Source organism: Chiloscyllium plagiosum, unplaced genomic scaffold (genome assembly GCF_037043375.1).
Source record: "Chiloscyllium plagiosum isolate Xiang-an unplaced genomic scaffold, Cpla_swu_hap1 HiC_scaffold_28, whole genome shotgun sequence".
Classification (NCBI taxonomy): Eukaryota; Metazoa; Chordata; class Chondrichthyes; order Orectolobiformes; family Hemiscylliidae; genus Chiloscyllium; species Chiloscyllium plagiosum.
In genome coordinates, this window is record NW_028270166.1 from 16665306 (window position 1) to 16687381 (window position 22076).

Here is a 22076-nt window from a genome sequence, read left to right on the forward strand (position 1 = left end):
GCAAGGTTGTGAGATTGTTTCACAGCATTTGAATATTGAAAAAAAAAAGGTTTAATTTATTTTGACTCCCCAAGAAGAACTCTTGAATCAATGGATTTCTAGCTGTCTAATGAAACTGATCAGGCACAATATTTAGAGAGCTATTGGAAACTGCACATTTTTATTGCTTAAAAGAAAAAACAAACACATTTTAAACTTGTTTACCCCTCCAAAGCATTATGGACCAAATTTTGGAATAAGAAAGGTTTTGCTTACCATTTATCTTTTCAAAAAAAAAATATTTTGTAATGTTGCAATCTCACACTTTGTTACTGAACTTAGCACTTTTACCTTCAAAGTTAGAAGATGGCACCTGAAAACTTTAGGAATGCATAGATTATTCAGTGGTGTCTTCATGGCTACATTGTGATTGTCATTTTGATATCTGTACTGGTTGCCATGTTCTCTCCATCCATACTCTGACTTTGAGTGCATAGAATTCTCCTTAATCTTCTCCTTGCCATGTCCTGTGCTGTAGTGCCCTTGCATTTTGCTAGTTTGTTACAGTAGCTAAAATAATACAGTGCAAACCTATTAAGTGTGGGAAAATGAGAATAAACAGGAACCTCAGTCCCTGATCAGACTTCTTGGTTGTAACATTTTCTTTTGTACCAATGAATGAACTGGTTATTGTGTATCCTTATTTACGAACAGCAACCAGTCTCTCTAAGATGATGTTGCTGGCATATTACCAATGGGTTTATATAGTGTTGAGGGTACGTGACTTTCTTTTTAGATTTTACAGAATGGTCTCTGTTTCAACACTTTTATTCAACTTTGTATCTTTTTGTGCAGAGATCAAACTAGCAGATAGCTCAAGTATCCTATCTGTTTTGTGTAGGCTGACGTTTGTGACAACAAAACAGTAGTTTGGTTACTATGATGGAGGTATTTTCCTAATCAATCTATTCAGATGTAATTTCACACATCTGGAGAGGGTGGGACTTGAACCTGCACCTCATTTTTCTAGAAACCAGATCATCAAGATTTATTTACATGTGATTTGACTCATCAACTTAGTTGATTATCAACATTCTGGGCAGGTCATGTACTTTTGTGGTCAGTGGAAAAAGTATTTTTGACCGTTCTTTGGGAGGGTTTGTAGAGGGTTTGCATTTTGCTGCTGTAAAGAGCTTTAGTAGTTTACTTTCCTCCTTTGAAACCAATTTGTGCAAATGTCTCAACAAAGCAATTATACTTTTTGTAATACTACTAAAAACTGTCCAATAATATTTCAGTTCACAGTGCAAGCTTTCACTTGACTATTGTTTGAGTTGAAAGCCATATATTGAATTGAAAATGGTTTCTGCATGTTTATAGTTCATGCTTTTAAATAGTAAAATTGTTAATTGAATTATTTGAGGCTTATTGTTGTTAGTGCTTTGTGTGGATCATTCATTTTGTTTTAATAAATACATGCATGTTGAATGAAGTATGAAAGCTTTATTACTTTTTGTGGCAATCTTAGTCTCAAGCTGAACAACTCATTCTTTCTTACAACCAGACCCAATAATTCTTGTGGATCCTCCTTTCTTGGAGTTGGGGGAATCTTTATCAGAAACAATACTTCGCTGCAACCTGACAAATCCACCCTCTGTTATTGAGGGGCATGTGTGGAAAAAGGATGGCATGAATATCTCAGACACCAGTAACAGTGGGAATTCAACAATTATGGAATACACGTACGTATCAGTGTTTTTACTGTCAGCTAGCTCCTGAATAATTCTATTTTTAAGAGAAAAAACACGTCAATAACTTGTGTCAGAATTACCACTTAGGATGTTTTTCTTCCATTACCCCATTGTTGTAATGCTTTGTTGTTACTGTTTTTCTTAACCTATCCTCTCCTCCTTTCTCTCTGCCTCCACCCCAGGAGGGATTTTTGTCCATGAGCAAAGTCCTGTTTCATATTAGTATTTGGCATAGGTATTGGACCTTTCAGTACAAATTGCTCTTATATTTACTGTCACAACGTCTTTCATTCAAGTTTGAATTGTAGGAATTTGAGTATTTAAACTTTGCATTAAAAAGTTTCCTGAATTTTTTTCTCTTTCAAACCTTTTGTGCCACTCATCCAAGATATTTACATACTATTTATGAATATTCAGATTTTTGGAAAATTGTTGCAGTGATTCTTGCTTTATTTGGCAATTTGTTGAAGGTATCTGTTGCTACAATGTTTTGCAGTTGCTCCAATTTTTAATTAATATTTATCTATGCCTTTGCATAAAAGCTAGTTTGCACTTGGATTTTATGCTGTTGGTGGCACTAGTTCATCAGATTTGTGAATGATTACATATTTTTCTCCCACCTCAGCCATTTGCTTTTTGCCTTAGACTGTCTATTTTAACTTTTCCTGCATGCACCTTTATTTTCTCTTTACCGTCTCTTATCTAGTTAAGAAATATATTCTATAATCCTGTCACCCATTTCTGCTGTGTCTAATTTCCTGTTTTTGTACATGAAGGCTTGGGTTCAGTTGGTTACTTCAAGCCTGAGTACATTGTAGGGTGGGATGCAGAGCAGGCCACTTCTAAGTTTGCTTTTAGTGACAAGATGACATAATACAAAGTATGCGAACAGATACACATGGATGGTGATATCTATATTAATTATGTTTATGTCCTGTCCTTGGGAAATGTCACCAGTAAGTCTGAACCCTGTGTATGCTTTCCATCAAACATGGATACTGAAACCTCTAGATTATCACCTACTGCCCCATTCCCTCAGCTGATAAAGCACGATTCCACCATGTTGAAAATCACTTGGAGGAAGCACTAAGGGTGGCAAAAGTACAGTATATACGTTTAGGTAGGAAGCTTAAATGATCATTACCAAGAATGGTTCGTTATCACAACTTTTGCCAAAATAGCTACGAGACTGAGTTTGCAACAAGTGGTGAGGTAACCAATGATGGAAAAGTCCAGTTGACCTAGTTCTCACCAATCTGTCTGTTGCATGCTCATGATGGTACAGACCACCTATGTGGAGATGAAGTACTGTCCTTTTCATTAAGGATATACTCCATTTTGTGTGGTGCTACAACTGTGATGAATGGTTCAGATTTCAAACAGGTCTGGTGACTCATCTGGCATCGTGAAGTGCTATGGGCAATCAGCTGAATTGTATTCAATCATAATCTGTAATTTCATGGTCCAGCATATCCTCCACTCTAACATTACGATCAATCCAGGCAGCCAGCTCTACCTCTTTCAGTAAGGAGTGCAGCGCCGGTCAGGCATATTGAAAATGAGGTGTGGCTCTGAAGTTACAGCACAAAAATACTGGCATGCCCAGCATCAGAAGCAGTATGCAACAGATGGGGCTCAGCAATTGCAAGAGGTCAGATTGAATACCACATGCTGTGTGGATAATTCCACAATGTGTCCAGCCTCAATGATGGGAAGGGGTCAGCACATTTGTACTGAAAATTGCAGTATTTCCATCCATCTTTGTGCATTTGTCTGGCAATGTGAAAAATTGGCCATGTGTATCCTTTACACAAGAAGCAGAACAAACCCAACCTGGCCAATTGTTGCCTTAACAGTCTCTGTCCAATCATTAGCAAAGTATTGATGACCCCATCCATCAGTGTTATCAATTAGCACTTGAACAGAGTAACAATTTGGCTTTTGCCATGTCAACTTGAATCCTGACCTCATTACAGCCTTAGTCCAAACATGGACAGCAGAACGAAATTCCAGAGCTGAGGTGAAAGTGACTCCCTTTGACACTAAGGCAGTTTTTGACCCAAGTGTGACATTAAAGATCCCTAGCAAAACTGGACTAACTGAACGTCTGGACAGATTTCTTCTGGTTGGAGTCATACCTGACACCAAGTGAGGTGGTGTGATTGTTGGATCATCTCTGCATCAGGGACACACTGGAACTGTTCTTTGGTACAGTATGTGCGCAACCCTTTTCAGCAGATTAATCAATGACTTTCCTTCGTCAAATTGATATAGTGGGGATGTCTGCTGTAAAAGTGTTCAGCACTGTTCACGACTCTTTCAATACTAAAGCATTTTGTGCCCATATACAGTGAAACCTGGTACAACGCTTACACTCTGGCTGATAAGTAACTTGTGCCACACAACTGCAATGTACTGATCATTTCTTATAAAAGAGGAATATAACCAATGGCATTACCATTGCTAAAGTCCCTACAATTAACAGTCTCAGGATTTACCATTGACCTGAAACTAACGTAGATCTAAATACTGTGGCTCCAGACCAGGTTGGATCGAGGAAGTCTGTTGAGAAAATAAGTTCTTTTTTGAACGCCTGTCAACCATTCAGAGCCGTCAGTGAAAACTGAGAGTATGGGATAGGAAGGGTGACTACGTGCAGGAGAATGGCTGTTATAACTGTCCAATCTCCATTGCAACAGTTTTGGGATACCACACTTTCAGCTCTTGAGATGCCAAATGTGTTTAATAAATAAAACAGCAGAAGTCAGTGGGTCAAATGGATTAAAAAGTTTTGTACCGTTTACACACAGGATCCATAAGAAACTGAATATATAACTGTGAAATGTTGAGTTAAAAGTTGATTAAAATTATTTTTTCTCAGTGGTTTAAATTATAAGTGCATTATATGTGGCTACTTTGACAATGTCTTGGAGCATGTAACAAAATTGGAATCAAAATAAGCATTTAATTTTCTGTTTCTGGTGTACATGGCCTTTAGGAAGTAGTCACATGTCATATAGGCTTCATTAGTTATGTCTAGCATGCAGCCACATTTTAAAGTTCATCAGCCTCCTTCAGGATTAAGAGTCAGTTTACGATTTTTATTTTAGAAAATGCTTACATGGTAAATTTTGGTTTCTTTAATTGAATAAATATTTCACCCAGAAAATCCGTTATTGTTCATAACAGAATCTTGTGTGTTTAATTGGAATATTTTTCTTTTGACTGCATTCACTTTTTTTCTTTAGACTGACTGGTGTTGATGCAAAACATTCAGGAGAGTACAGCTGCCATTATTTCACTACACCTGTTGTCAACCGTAGCATCTATGTGAAAGGTAAAGAATTTTACATGCATATTCCTTGATGATAGTGTGAACAAGCTGAATAAAAGTATAGATTGGAGTCCTGTCCAGTTTCTGTGATAGATGTGCATGTAATTACAAAAGAATTGTTGAAAAAATCAGATGAATTTTCCCATATTCTGGCTACGTCACTTTTGGGAAGTTTGTAGCAAGGTTTCCCTCCATGACCCTTGGCTACTTACACGGTTCCCTGCTGCTCACCTACACACCCCATCTGTATGACTCTGCTGTGGCATAATCTTGTGCTCTACCACTCTGGCTATACACCGTTTCAAATGCTGCTAGCCTGGTCTAAAATAACCATCCAGCATTGGCCTTGCTCCAGAGGACTCTGCAGAAATTCTTAAGGTTAATGGCCTGTGCTCCACAACTGTAAGTCCCACTATTTCTGTTATCTCATACTCATTCTAACACTGCCATTGCATCTGACTCCCATGGTTCATGGCCTATCTTCCCACAATAGTTCTTGTCCACTCTTTCCCCTGAACTAACGTCTTCTGAGTGGCCAACTCACTCACTTTGAATGCCTTTTATTACCTTTCTTGACCGAGTGGACCAGCTCCCTCACTGATCATAGTGCCCCTTGACTGGACTAAAGACTAATCTTTAGACTTTGGACATGACCATTTGGTTGAACCATATGCAGTGAGTTGCATATGTTGTAAGTGTGATACAGTGCTGTACACCAACATTTCCACCCTCTAGATCAGAACTGGCAAACATGACTGGCTACTTGGCTTTCTGGTGCTAAAAGGCAAGGCAGAGATTCTGAGAATGTTCAAATGAGTACTAAGAAATCAAGCTAAGTGCTCTAAAATACACACTGATCTGATGTATGAGATGGGTGCCTGTCCTTGAACACAGCAGTCCAGCAGCACATTGAAATGTAAGGTTTCATTGAGCTGCAAACTTCAGTATTGAACTGCTGAAATGTGTTCTATATTAGTCCATGATGTGCCATGATGATATGGTGAGGTCGGCGCTTTGCTGGGTAGAGGGTGAAGGCAGTTGATGCAAACTCTGGCAGAAATGGAGAGTGTTGATTGGGCTCGTTTTGAAAATGTGTAAAAAGTTTTTTTTTAACCTAGCTGCACCTGGTGTAAGCAGTGACAAGAAATCTGAACATGGGAACGAAGGTGATGTTGGTGTACTCACGTGCAAAAGCAGCGGGTATCCACCAGTCGAGAACTGGTTGTGGTCTCGAAAGACTAATGACGGTGATGAGGTAAACAAGGACATTATTAACTAACTGTTCATGACTGTCTTAAGATATTTCAATACTTTGATTACACCTATTCAGTACTACTCCTTTACCGTTAGCATTTTTAATTTTGCTGTGAAATGCAGCATCAACATATTTAATCAACTATTAAAATATTTCTGTTCCTCCCATTGAGATAAGCATGATTGAAGTGCAGCCATTGCAAAAGTGTTTGAGTTCTAGTGATTCAGCTTTTGTATCACAGTTCACAATTTTGCTCATAGTTATACAATTAGATTCATGAGCACATTGTGCGCTTTTCTAATATAATCGAGATCATCTGTGGCTAACAACTACTTAAAATATCATTTTAAGCATATAGTTAAAGGAAATGTATGTAATATATATTTTAAACCCAATAGTCTTTTACTGAACATCAGTCTGAATTGTTCATCAAAGCCTGGAATGAGGGAGCTGTTGGAGTACTGTTGTTACATTGAACAGCATTATGTAATTTTGGACTTGATTTGGCGTCATATCTGACATAAGACGGCTGGTGTTGGAGGTTAGTCATCCCAGCTTCAGGACATTTCTGCAAAAATTCATCAGTAGTATTCTAGGTCCAACCATCTTCAGCTGCTTCATGAATGCTTCTCTCCATCATTAGATCAGAAGTTGGGATAATTTACTGATGACTAGAAAACATTTCAGCACCATTTGCGATGACTCAGATCCTGAAGCAATCTACGTCCAAATGCAGCAAAACCTGAACAGTATCTAGCTTGGGCTGATAAGTGGCAAGTAACATTCGTACCACATTAATGTTAGACAATGACCATCTCCACTAAGGGACAACTAACCACTGCCTCTTGACATTGTAGTTTCCATCGCTGAATACCCCACTGTCAACCTGTAGAGTGTTAACTTGACCAGACACTTGACAGAAGTAGCCATGTAAATACAGTGGCTACAAGAGCAGGTCAGAAAGTAGGAATACTGCAACAAGGAACTGAACACCAGACTCCAAGCTTGTCAGCATCTACAAAGCATAAGTCAGTGTGATGGAATACATAGAGATATTCGGCATGGAAACAGACCCTTTGGTCCAACCCGTCCATGCCGACCAAATGTTGCAAACCAATCTAGTCCCACCTGCCAGCACCCAGCCCATTGCACCAGAATCGCACGTAATATTCCAACAGCGGCCTAACCAATGTCCTGTACAGCTGCAACATGACTTCCCAACTCCTATACTCGATACTCTGACCAATAAAAGAATGCATACCAAACACCACCTTCACTATCCTAACTACCTGCGACTCCACTTTCAAGGAGCTATGAACCTGCACTCCAAGGTCTCTTTGTTCAGCAACACTTCCTAGGACCTTAACATTAAGTCCTGCTAAGATTTGCTTTCCCAAAATGCAGCACCTCGCATTTATTTGAATTAAACTCCATCTGCCACTTCTTAGCCCATTGGCCCATCTGTTGAAGATCCTGTTGTAATCTGAGGTAACCCTCTTCACTGTCCACCACACCTCCAATTTTGGTGTCATCTGCAAACTTACTAACTGTATCTGCTTTTGCTTGCATCCAAATCATTTATGTAAATGACAAAAAGTAGAGGACCCAGCACCGATCCTTGTGACACTCCACTGGTCACAGGTCTCCAGTCTGAAAAACAACCCTCCACCACCACCCTCTGTCTTCTACCTTTGAACCAGTTCTGTATCCAAATGGCTAGCTCTCCCTGTATTCAGTGAGATCTAACCTTGCTAATCAGTCTCCCATGGGGAACCTTGTCAAATGCCTTACTGAAGTCCATAGAGGTCACATCTACCGCTTTGCCCTCATTATTCATCTTAGTTTCTCAAAAAACTCAATTAAGTTTGTAAGACATGATTTCCCATGCACAAAGCCATGTTGACTATCCCTAATCAGTCCTTACCTTTCCAAATATATGTACATCCTGTCCTTCAGGATTCGCTCCAACAACTTGCCCACCACCGACGTCAGGCTCACTGGTCTACAGTTCCCTGGCTTGTCCTTGCCACCCATCTTAAACGGTGGCATCACATTAGCCAACCTCCTGTCTTCTGGCACCTCATCTGTGACTATCGATGATACAAATATCTCACTAAGAGGCCCAGCAATCACTTCTCTAGCTTCCCACAGAGTTCTCAGGTACACCTGATCAGGTGCTGAGGATTTATCCACCTTTACCCGTTTCAAGACATCCAGCACTTCCTCCTCTGTAATATGGGCATTCTGCAAGATGTCACCATCTAATTCCTTACAGTCTATATCTTCCATATCCTTTTCCACAGTAAATACAGATGCAAAATACTCATTTAGTATCTTCCCCCATTTTCTGCGGCTCCACACAAAGTCTGCCTTGCTGATCTTTGAGGGGCCTTATTCTCTCCCTAGTTACCCCTCACTTGCCTGGATATGTGCAGCTCCAACAACACCTGAAGCTTAACACGTATGGGTGAATTCAGACTGCTTGATTTGACTCCACGTCCACCAACAATGTTCAATTGGAGCAGTGTGTACTATCTACACAATGCATTGCAGAAATTCAAGTTTTCTTAGTCAGCACCTGCAAAACAATGGCCATCTAGAAGGAAAAGAATTGCAGATACATTTGCAAGTTCTCCCCCAAGTCATTCTCCATCCTAACTTCGAAGCATACACCCATTCCTTCAATTTTGTTGGGTTAAATGTCTGGAATTCCTTCCCTTCAGTATTGGTGGTCTCACTACAGCACAGGGACTGCAGCAGTTCAAGGCAGCTGCTTACCACCACCATCTCAAGGGTAACTAGGGACAGGCAAGAAATACGGCCCATGCAGTGATGCCCACATTCCCCTCATGAATAAAACGTATCAATGTTAAAAATGTCTCAAATAGTGAAACCAGATAGATAACTGGTATTGACTAAGAATTGGTGGCTCATCAGTTAACTCTGTTGCCTCACAGTACCAGGGACCCTGGTTCAGTTCCAGCATTGGGTGACTCTGTTTGTGCTGGGTTTCTGCTGGGTGCTCTGGTTTCCTCTCTCAACCCAAAGCTGTGCAGATTAGGTGGATTGGCAGTGCTAAATTCTCCATTGTGTCCAAGTATGTGCAGGCTAGATGGATTAGCCATTGGAAATGTAGGTGGGGGAGTGAGGAGGTGTGGGTAGGATGCTCTTTAGAGAGTAGTTAGGCCAAATGGCCTGCTCCCACACTGTCGGGATTCTATGGAAGACAAAATGGCAAATTCAGCCTTGCCAACAGTTGAGAATTCTCCTCATTGATGTCTGGGAGCTAATTCCGAAATTGGGAGATCTATATAACAGCTGGTCAAAATGCGATCATCTTTCTGTGGTATGACATGTACCACTAACAGGAAAGGTTCAGCAGAGATGGGAGCAAAGTGATAAATAGTCAGGAGGGAGTTGTCCAGGAAGTCCTGAATGTTCACTCGACACCTTGTGAAAACCCAGCCTTGCGTCGAGTCTATGTGTCCACATGGAGGAAGCACTGAGGGTGACAAGGGAACAGAACGTACCTTGGTTAGGTGACCAGTCAGTTACTAAAAGTAGCTCGGCAGGCCCACCACTGACCAAAGTGGTCAAGTCCTAAAGGACATAGCCGCTACCATAAGACATAGCAGAAATTAGGCCATTTTGTCCATCGAGCTTGGTCAGCCATTCAATCATGGCTGATAATAAGTTTCTCATCCTCTTTCTCCCCAGCACCTTTGATGCTCTTGGTGCTCAAGAACCTATCTATCTCAGTCTTAAATATACTCCGCTGAGCTGGCCTCCACAACCTTCTGTGGTAGTGAATTTCATAGATTCACCACTCTGGCTGAAGAAGATTCTCCTTATCTCCATTCTAAAAGGTGTTCCCGTTACTCGAACGCTGTCCCCTCGGGTCCTGGTCTATCCTACGAATAGAATCATCTTCCCAATAGCTACTCTGTCCAGGCCATTCCGTATTCTGTATGTTTCAATTATATTTCCCCCCCCCCCCCAATATCCTTCTAAACTCCATCGTGTAAACCCAGAGTCCTCGAATGTTCCTCATATGTTAAACTTTTCATTCCTGGGACCATTCTTGTGAACCTCTGAACATGCTTTGGAGCCAGTACATCCTTCCAGAGATATGGGGCCCAAAACTGTGCACTCTACTCCAAATGTGGCCTGACTAGAGCCTTCTACAGCCTCCGAGAGGTACATTTCTGCTTTTATATTCAAGTCCCCTCAAAATCTTGTTTCAATGAAGAATGCAGAAGGACATTCTAAAAATGACATGTCCACTTATTGAAGCTTGAAAAAAAGATTGGTGGGCCAAGCAGTATAAGAAGTGACTGATAACTAAGTCTAAGTTATTCTACCACCAAGAGATCTGATCTAAGCTCTGAAGTCCTGACACATCCTATTGTGAATGGTGGTGGGATATTAAACAACTGACTGGAGGACAGGACTCCACAAATATCCCCATACTCTATTGGAGATGTCCAGCCGTCAGTGGAAAAGAGAAGGCTCTGAAGCATTTGCAAAAATCTTCAACCAGCATTGCTGGGTGGTTGATCTATCTCTGCCTCATCTGTGATATTGGGCATCTCTGGAGGCTAGTCTTCAGCAAATTCTATTCATTCCACATATCAAGAAACAGCTGGAGGTTCTATGGCTATGGGCCTAACAACATTTAGGCAGTGGTGCTGAGGACATGCACTCCAGAGCCTGCTGTCCCTCTAGCCAACTATTCTAATACAGCTACAACATTGACATCTGCGCAACAATGTGGAATTTCCTGTACACACAGATCGCGATAACTCCAACACTGCTAGTTTCCATCCAGTCATCCTATCTCTATCATCAGAAAAGTGATAGATGGTATTATGAAGTGCTAACAAGCAGCAATTACTTTGCAGTGATCTGCTTGTTATTGCTCAGTTTGGACTCCACCAGATCACTTAGCTCCTGACTGCACTACAGCGTTGGTTCAAATGTGGACATAAAAGTTGCATTCCAGAGGAGGTGGATCACAAGGTGCCTGAACAAAACCCTAGAGCCTGTGGCATTTAGCAGTGGTGAGGGTGAAAAGCTGGTCATATCTAGCTAAAATAAAGATGATTGTGGTCATTGGAGAGATATATTCCCAGCTATATGAGACTTCCTGCAGGTGTTCATCAGGGTAGTGTCCTCAACCCAGCCATGTTCAGCTGCTTACATCAGTGACCTTCCCTTTCATTGTAAGGTGAGAAAGGAGGATGTTTCCAGCTTGACACCATCCAGGAGAGAGCCCATTTATTGAACACTGTCCACTTCCTCCACTGAATATCAGCAGTGTGTATCATCTGCAAGATGCACTGTGAAATTCGCCAAGACTTATTAGACAGCCCCTTCTGAAGAATGCCACCAGCAATAAGGGCAAGAATGGCAGATATATGGAAACCCCACCGGCTATAAGTTCACTGTAAGCCACTTGCCATCCTGATTTGGAAATAATTTGTCTCTTTCTTCACTTTTGTTGTGAAGAACCTATAGCTACCTCCAAATAGCATTGTGGGTCTACCTTCACCAAATGGACAGCAACAGTTCGGGGAGCCAGGTCACCACTACTTTCATGAGGGCAACAACAATTGGATAATAAATGCTGGCCCAACTGTGGTACTCACATCCAGTGAATGAATAAAAAACATCATCACTTAAAAAGCAGACATCCACCATTTGAAACCATGATATATTTGAAAACCTGATGTGTCTTAATATATATGCAAGTGTTTTATTAGCATTGAGAATATTGTGAATATTTGATTACTGCTTGCGATTTGAAATTAATGTTTTAAAGGAATGTTTGTTTCTAATGTAGGTAATTACCAATACAACAACAAAATTTGAAATTAAGAATACAGCACATGAGACACAGTTGCACATCCGTTCTCTGACTATTGAGGAAGACCAAGGATATTATGTTTGTAATGCAACCAATGAGATTGGCACCCGAGCGGTAACCATTCACCTTCGAGTTCGTGGCCGTTTAGCTGCTCTCTGGCCCTTTTTGGGAATCGTTGCAGAGGTGATTGTGCTTGTTGCAATTATCTTCATTTATGAGAAAAGGAGAAAGCCTGATGAAATTTCAGATGGTAAGTTAACAATAGACCTTTTGATCACTTTTGATATACATGATCTTCTGCTCTCTCGAAATTTAAAACTTAATCCTTACCAGAGTCAAGAGTATAGCTGTATTTGCCATTTCTACCATATATAACTGATACAGTAAAAACACAGCAGTGTTCTTCCAGGACCAAGGTGCTACATGTAAAACACAAATTACTCGAGAGTACAGTCATATATACAGGCAGCATAAAGTGTATAAGAAAAGTGCAACACAAGGCAGCACAATAATTTCTGACACAAAACAATAGGCACAGTGGTAGACAACTCACAGTTTAATAATGAACGATCATAAATAAACCATTGTTTTAGCAGCAATTCGAAAAGTCGTGCAAAGAATTGCAAATAGGATAGAATGTGACCATACAATGTTAAGGGGTCTGATGGCTTGGGGGAAGAAACTGGTGCACAGTTAACTAAAAGTGCATTTGATTTCATTTATGAACGGAGTTTCTCAAAAAGCTAGCTAGTACTGAAGATATGCACTGAATTTCTGTTTCATTCTTGTTGGCTTTCATACCACTAAATGATGCTAGAAATTATATAACAGTAGGAACATGCTGGGAATGAACCTATGATGCCTTGACCATTAAGGAGGAGAACATTGAGTGCCCAAAACATTGTTACAACTGCAATCTCCTTCCTTCTGTTTTGCTGCTCAGTCGCTCGGTTTTTGAAATACCATGTTTTGCTTGTAACAGCACAACTTACGGTAGGGTAAGTAGCAAGCAAGATGAAACATCCTGCAGTAGTCTCAATTCTGGTTGACTAAAATTTGGACATTTCTATAAATTGCTATACATTCAGTTTTAATTAATTCAAAATGACTTAGCAGAATAATTTGGCTAGATGGTATATTGGCAGCATGTTAGGTTAGTTATTGGATTGTGACATGTTGGTCATTTTCTCTGCTTTGACTCAAATAACCCGTGGTACCACCTAGAAATGTATTCACTTGATTTCATGTCTCCTATTTACTGAAGTAAGGTTCCAATTTCTTTTTCCCTGAAAAATCGCAAGATTCAAATTCTGGCAAGGACATGATCCTAAGATTTTTAGAAATTGTCTGATTTGTTTCTTAATTATAACACTTGGACTGCTTGAGAGGAATCAGTCTCTCATATTTATTGTTCACACATTTGACTTGTCTTTGGTCTTCAACAATTTATGGTATTGTAGAGATCAGGGTCAGACTCAGGCTAGCTAGACATTACATGAAAATGGAGCATTAAAAGAATTCTCAGGTAGAATTGCTCCACAGCTGTCGGAATTACAGTAACTTTTCTATCTTATTTCTTTGTCAGAGTCCTAGAACGTAATTAGATTTTTATTTTCCATTGAAGCTGAAACAGCATGTACACGTTCCCTTTGACTTGGAACAGTCCATTCATTTTACAAGATGTGTAATTGGAAAATTCATTGGAGAGCCTGGGGGATGTAAGGGCAGGTGACTGTAAATGTGATCAGTGGGGTTGGTTTTAAGGAGCATCATAAAGGTTGAGGGGAATGACACACTTCAGGATATGAATTGCAGGAGAATTTAGTTAGAAGTGGAAGTGCTGTTATGAAGTTGTCATAGAGCTCTCCTTTAACCCAGTATTCTAGGTATTCTTTTCATTATGCTTGCAAGGTTTTGACATTGCTACATAACTAAGGTACATGTAAGCTTCCAAAAGTAATTATCAAATTTAATGTTGCTACCCTTTGATTCTGTTTTAATTTTCAGTGAATTATAGATGGAAAATGTGTATTTGTCATTTTATTATGTGTACGAGCTGGTCACTTAATTTGACCAAAATGTTAATTTCTGTTCAGTGGGATCTGATTTGACCAGAAACCATTGTTAAAATAAAACCAAAGTGCTGGAAATGCACATCTGACTGGTTGGTATTTAAAGATAAAATAAAAGTTAATGGTTTGTATGAAACCTTTCGTTAGAGTAGGATGTATAAAATCCAGATTCTCTAAGAAAAGAAAATTGATCGAATAAGATTGAAAGTTCCAACATATTTTCTTCTGATTGTACAGCAAGTAAGAGAGATCTTATTCACATTGCAGGACATAGTTTATACAACACCATGTCATCCATGTGTTTATTATTCGTGCATTGGTCTTCAATTGGACTAGCTAGTTAGCCACTAAGTAGGTAATGTAATGGCATGGACTTGGGCATATACCACAGCATGAGAAGTGAATTGAAATCTGGTTTCAGATAAATTGACCATGCCTTGCTTGTCTCTCCCCTTACACAATATCTAACCTTATAGTAAATGCATTGTAAATACACAATGAAATAACTGTTAAAAGTAGTGCAGTACATTGATACAATGAGTCCAGTGTTTTTTCTATTGTTGAATGTCTGAAAGTTTAGATTTGCAATGTTAGTAAGGGTTTGTGCACTTTTCAATTACTCGAACTGAATATAGTCACCGCTGTAGCTACAAGGATGGTGTGAGGCCCATGCCAACTCCTGGGATAACAATTGAACTGTTTTTAATTAAACCATTATATTCTTTTTTTTGCTGACAATATTGAGACTGGGTCAGGAAGGCTGCAGTGGGAGAAGTCATGATGGTGGGGTGATGTTTGAGTCAGCCAACTAATAGATTAGCTTGAGAAACAAACAGAGGAGAAGCACACTTCCATCTGACCTGAGGAAGCATTGACCTATGCCATGCAGCAATCCTTTAATTTCCCAATTTCTTCAAGCCTCAGGAAACACTTCCCACACCCATTAAATCAAAATAATTGTCAAAACATAATTCTGATGATCTGCACATCTTTAATTTCAGTGAAGAGACATTTTGGTTGCAACAATCTGCATGGTTTGCTTTGATTAAGGTTTTTTTGATTCAAAATACAGTACAGAGAACTTCAGAATGAATACAGAACTCCAGATGCTGGAAATCTGAAGCAAAACAGAAATTGCTAGAGGTCCTCAGCAGGTTTGGTAGCATCTGTGGTCAGAAAGGTATTAATGTTTCCAGTCCAGCAAGCATTCTCTTCAGAAAAGGAGGGTCACTGGACTTGAAACATTAACTGTTTTCTCTCTGCAAGTGCTGCCAATCTGCTAAGTTTCTTCACTTTCTGTTTATGTACTTCTAACATTTAGTTCTGTACATTATATAATAAATGTTTGCTGCTCAACAAGTAGAGGCACTAGAATTTGCTTACCTCTGTGGTTCTGCTATTTTAGGACACGTGAGTCGAGAATGAAATTGACCTTCACCAAAAGAGAGAAACTGCGTCATAGCGCATCAATCGTCAATTTACCCAGGCTTCTTTTCATTTTCGTAGCACTGTTTTGTTTCCATCAAATTGCAGTAGAAATTAAAATTGGACATAATGTAAAATAGATTGGTTGTTGGTTATAAACCTGCTTTGTGTTCCTGTTTATGACCAATTTCAACCCTAAGCTATTTGGTTAAGAGAGTATGGCAATTAAAACACTGGAGCACTGACATTTTAAAGCTTCTGTTCACTTGCTGTTAGTTAAGTACAAGGTCTCTCTCTAAGCATTTGAAGCAAAATGCTATTCCTTGATGAAAAATATTTTCTCTCTCATGTGCTGCTGGTTCATATCCTGTGGTAAGTGGAATAAAATGCATGTCAGTCTGAAGCGACATACTTTATTACCTGAGTCGCTCAGAATTCAGGTTCCTGACGTCACTGCGCTGTTGTGCTTTTGATATGTTTAGCATTAAGTTACTGTAAATCGAACAAATTGCTGGTTCAACATGGCCTTTAGCTGTCACTTCAGAATGCTGTAAAGCCACATATCATGCTTAACTATGTTTGCTTCTCAGCAAGTCATTCTAAAATTGAAGAATGATCGATTATGAATGGGTAATATCGAATATAACAAGTATCCAAAGTCATAACATCAGGCATAAGGATACTTGTAAATGTCCTTGCATCCTATACTATTTTATTTATATTCAAAATAGAACCGAATACTGCGTGTCATGTAGGTTTTTTGATTAACACATTCCATTAGTCATAGAGCACTGCACCATGACCTATAGATGGCAAATGTTTTCTATTTTATGAACTTCATGGTAAAGTCCTCTGAGGGCTTTAATTTTGTAAACCAAATGTCACAAATTATAATATTACTGCATTGATTACTACTCCACTTGCGAACATAAATAACTGCATATAACGTAAGTATAAAGAAAATGTTATGGTAAGATCAGGGGAAAACTTGTTTGGATGGGAGAATGGAAGACATAATTTTTCACCAGTACCTTCGTTCCCACAGGAATATGGGAATGATGGATTCGTAGAATAATACAAGATAGAATGAGTCCAGTCAGCCTGTTATTCCTTTGTGTATTCTTTGGTCAAGCTATCCAATCAATCACACTTTCTGCACTTTCCACATAGCTCTTTAAATACTGCAGAAATTATACCTCCCCCTTCCCTCTCCCCATCCCAATCTATCTGTTTGATAAAGTAAGTTTCATATTTGGTAGTTACTCTGCATATAAATTATTTTAGCCAAAGCATGTCCCTTTCTGAATTAAAATTATTCTATAGCTAGGAAAACATCTAAGACTAACCCTACAACATACAAAGTTAAAAATCTCTCAACACCAGGTTATAGCCCAACAGGTTTAATTGGAAGCACACAACCTTTTGGAGCGCCGCTCATAAAGCTAATGTGCTTCCAATTAAACCTGTTGGGCTATAACCTGGTGTTGTGATTTTTAACTTTGTATGCCCCAGTCCAACACTGGCATCTCCAAATCATAACCCTATGGCAATGCATTTATTTAGTTGTGTTTTTATATGTAACTATAATCAGCTTTTGTCAGTAACAGTTTTTCGATTTACAGTACTGCTAAAATGGAAGCAAACAGGATTAGGCAAAAGGTGCATTCACATAATCACAGACTGTCTCCAAATCAATGTCATTGGAAATTGGTTTAAAAAATAACTAAGTCAACATTGTAATTCAAACAAAAAATGCATTTCCAAGACCTTGAGCCTAAACTTGTACCTCATTTAGGATGAGCACTGCTAAACAGCTTGCCAACAACACAAGGCTGCTGCTGATTCGCAGCCGTACTCTGGTGCTAATTTGAGTTCTGCCTATTTTAGTGCTGGTTTTAGGAGTAAGAAATTGCTGCTTTTTTTGCTTACAGGTTTAAGGTAGTAGGTTTGAAAACCACAAATCACAGCTGCAATGGCAAGGCATATTCCAATGGGAAATCATCTGTTTTTAGGGAATATAATCCCTTACAGCAATAAACATGTTTGACACCTGAAGGTAACTTCTCAAATGGTGCATTATGAAATTAAGGTGCAGTGTTGTCATTTGGTTTGCTGAGGACCTTGAGAAAGCAATGAAAAATCCCTGCAATTTCTAGGGAACCTAGCAAAGCAAATGCTAAATGCTGGTTTCAATACTATCTCGACAGGTGATATGCCACGATACAGTGACGTTGGCCTCTTTCTGGAATTGTTCTGTCTTTCAATGTTAGTGGTTTATTCTGTAGCTTCAACACCAAGAACTGCTGATAGTCTGCCACATTATGGTGTTGAGGTACCTTTGTCTAGGGTCTAAAGTCCAACACTCTTGACCAGAGTAACATTTGTTACAAAGCTGAACAAAAATTTCATATTAAGAACTTGAATGACAAAATAAAATGTTAACTGTGAATTCATTAAAGACGTTCATATAGCCTTACTAATACTTGTTTATTTTTTGTTTGCATGCTGATTTGATAACCAGATGACGAACAAGGATCTGCACCCTTGTAAGTTTGTCCAAATAATTTCATACTTAAAAATCTGTTTTTACATTAGCTATTGCAAATATCTTATAACTGAATTTTATTCTTTCACCTGTAGGAAAAGTAATGCATCCATGAATCATAAGGATAAAAATATCAGACAGCGAAACTCCAACTGATTTGGTTTCATCCTTCAGGAAAGGTCAGGAGAGACTTCCATTAAATAGTTAAGTCTTTGCTGACTCATGTGAACTGTTCCCTGTCTCACCAAGTTCCTAATGCGAGTCATTCACCTTTATTTGCGTGGCGATAATTATTTTTAGATACCTTCATAAAAAGGCACTCCACAATGCAGCCTGCATTTTTCTTTTGTTTTAACCATTTTTGTCAATTGTATATGGAGCATAACAAGGCAGATTGGCACCTACTGAACTAAAACCTAGCGTGTGTTAAATGTTTTATGAATAACCAAATGAATACTAGCGCATAATGTTTTTAAAATGGACATGTCTTGTATTTACATAGTGCCTTACGTGCCCACAGAATGTCCCAAAGTGCCTTGCAGGCACCAGTTTTAAGAAAAAATGGCAGTCAGTAATGTCATTGACTAGATAATTTACTTTGAATTTGATTGAGGGACAAACGTGAGTCAGCACAAGGATTATGGTACTATCCTGATGAGAAGTGTGTTTAGGAAAGTATGTTACAAATGTAAGTGTTTCATGATCTGTATAGAGGACTTCATGTTGACTGTGATATTTTGTTAAAGGTTTCTTGTTACTGTTTCCGTTCACTGCATTGATTAAAATTCTCATGGACCATAATTGGCTCGAGTTTGAGAGCAGTAGTCCATATTTAAGTCACACCTGCCATGGAGATATCAGAACCTGTTCTAACGGGTTGATAAATAATAATTAAATGCAGGGTGATTTTGCTTAATTAGCTCTCGATGCTATGAAAGATCAGTGGTATAACAACTGTTTCAATGATTTTGTACCTTATGTAATACAGCTGAGTTTATGCTTATTGTTATAACACCAAAAGCAGTTGGGCACCTAGATTCTTTTGGTTGTGTTCCATTGGCAAAAACTATGTAGGTTAGTTGCTCAGAAAATGAGAATTTTAAGTGGGAAAAGAGTAATGTCATGAATATTTTATATAGGTATACCATTCCAGTGAAATATTATGCCATCATAAAGGTGGGTGGCAACTTATTTTATCTTTTTCTTGAAGTGAATGGCAGTTTAATACAGAAATACAAGAGCGTAAAATGATTCACATCAGCCTCAAATTTGACCATTAGTGGTGGTATGGCCTAACCTGGGTATTTCTAGGATTTTTGACTTATTGCTGTTTTTACCTCAGATTTTCATCATCTTTGGTGTTCTGTTAATTATAGCCATTTATTCAAATATCTAAGGAATTGAAATTTTTTTTTGTTTTCCTAGGGAGAAGCCGATGCAACTTTAAGCAAGACTACAGAATGGACAGGTTTTGTAGATGTCACAGAGAATGTCATCTTCAACACGATTAAAAGTATTGATCTATTCGGATCCTAAAGTATTTGGATCTCTACAGAAAATTAAATTTTAAACAATTTAACTGCTAGTACCTTTCAACCCACTGTATGATGCCATTGGCACTAGCAGTCAATTGGTTAAAGGGACAGTATATCATATTCTAGGCCTATTCAACCTGTATAAACTGGACTAAAATGCTCCTGGTAAAAATTTGCTTTTTCTTAGACAGAAATTTGTGTTCTGTTACATGTAAATGATAATTAATATTCAGTTCTATCAATTGCAAATTGTCATAATTAATTTGATACAGTTGGAATTTGTGAATGCAAATGTTTCACCTTCCAACTTTTTAAATGTAGTCCAATAGGTGTGCTGTCTCAGTTCTGCATGCTTAGAGTGAAAATTGGCTTCTGCAGTTCACAGTATGGTGCTGTTCTAATGTATTCAGGTTGTTCCTGTTATTATAGTGGTACTTTACTCAGAAAATGTTGTTTTGATATTTTAAATTCAGTGCTTGCAGGAGTCTTCCATTAACCAAGTTTATCATCGTGAATAGAGACTTTTTAAAATGACAGAATAATACTGTAGTCCCCACCTTCATATTTACAGGTAACTGAAACTAAGATGGACCATTTTATTTGTCCTGTCTGGAAAGTGGATGGTATGGAAATTAAAATCAAAGTGAATAAACATAATAGTTTTTAAGCTTCCTGCTATTGGTTTTATTGTAGGTCTGAGGAGGTTACCAGAATCAGGCAAATATTTTATGTTTAAATCAAGGCCCTATTGTGTAAATAGAGCTCACATACCACAAACATTGCTCAGTAATACAACATACAGGAATTGCAAGCCCTCAAAAGTTGCTACAAGTATAATTTTGTAGGACCAGAACATGCAAGATTGTTCCCAGGCTCCATAATGCTTCTACTTTGGACTTGAACCACCAAAGTTTGCCTTGTCTGAATCCAGCAATCTATTTGGAAACACCCATTTTGGAGCGAGTGTGTTGCTGGTTTAATTTAACTTGAGTCTGCAAATTCTGCTGACTGTCTTCCACCTAATGATAAACATCCCAAGAGACTCACTTTGTAGTACTGGTTTCCTGTTGAGACATTTAAGTGATGGCGGGGTTTAAAATACTTGCGACTGCTTTTCTTCATTTGAGCTTAAAGTGTTTGTCATCTCCCACACCTCAGTATTGTTGGTATGAATATGTATAGAATGTTATCTTTAGAGTAAGCTAGTTTCTTGTTTTATGGATTGCAATTCCCAATAGACTGCAGCTAGTATATTTATAGTACAGTTTTGCTACTGTCCAGTTAGTGGTAATATTGATGGAGCTTGATTTGCCAATATTTTATTGTCCTGTTGTCCAGGAAAGAAAAGGCCCAATTAATATGGTCACTTTGTTGTTTTGTGACTTTCACCTTTTTAACCTTCAAAATATGCCCCTCTGAAGGATCAACTTTGATCGAAGTTTGAAATCATTCTGCTCGAGTCACACTTGTTCCATAATTAATTTCTTTAAAAATGATAGGCACAGTATGATTATTGAGAGTTATACTTTTATTGGAATCCTTGAGTGACAAATCCTTAGAAATATATTTGGTTTGGATTGTACCATTTTTGTATAGATGGGGGGCTAGTTTATGGTGTTTGGCCATTACACTGTACTAATGTTTGGTCATGCTATATGTAATGCACTAACTTTTGTGCTAAATCTGTACTGCTAAAATATAATAATTCTTTAAAAATGAAACTTGATAAACTTTTTCATGTTGCCACACCGCCTCAGCAGTATGTGATACCATTGTCAGAATTCACATCAATAAAAATTCCTTTGATTTTATCAACTGAATCTGCAAAACTGTTTGTTTTAATATTTCTTGAACATCCTTTTTCCCCCAATTCAGATGAAAGAATAAAAATGCTTTTAATGTGAAATTTGAAATCTGATTACAAAACTATAACTATAGGGCCTGGACAACTCAGCAGGTTGACCACACTTTCTGGAGGTTGAATTTGAAATGTCTGTCCTTCACTGTCTATATGGACATGAGTCACAATGCTATGTTGATTAAGTAACGGTTTTATAAATCATGGACCTTGCTTAAATGATCGCTGAGTTCACTGCAGGCTACAGAAACTGAAGCTCTATTTAAATTTTCTGATCTGCATACTCGATAGTCATATTTCATAAATGACTGGAAGAAATTTCATGTTCAAACTTATCTAGCTTGATCAATCCCATTGCTTTCTTCAGATTTCAAAGGCTGTCTGCGAGAGTACTTCTGGAGATGTGTGTTAACTCTTTTGTGTCTGGTCAACTAATTTGAAGATCTGTAACAAATT

At 38.5% G+C, this 22076-nt stretch overlaps 1 protein-coding gene across 2 annotated transcripts in view; it reads left to right on the forward strand.

Annotated features, from left to right (window-relative positions):
- bsg (basigin) overlaps nt 1-21582 on the forward strand; it is a 32096-nt gene extending 10514 nt beyond the window's left edge. For both annotated transcript variants that reach the window (XM_043721282.2, XM_087976017.1), the window contains 7 exons: nt 1544-1721; nt 4979-5067; nt 6183-6319; nt 12162-12435; nt 18204-18228; nt 18323-18406; nt 19653-21582. In XM_043721282.2, coding sequence (XP_043577217.1) covers nt 1544-1721; nt 4979-5067; nt 6183-6319; nt 12162-12435; nt 18204-18228; nt 18323-18383 — 764 coding nt within the window. In that variant the 3' untranslated portion in view covers nt 18384-18406; nt 19653-21582. The remainder of the gene's footprint in view (nt 1-1543; nt 1722-4978; nt 5068-6182; nt 6320-12161; nt 12436-18203; nt 18229-18322; nt 18407-19652) is intronic.
- The last annotated feature ends 494 nt before the right edge of the window (nt 21583-22076 follow it).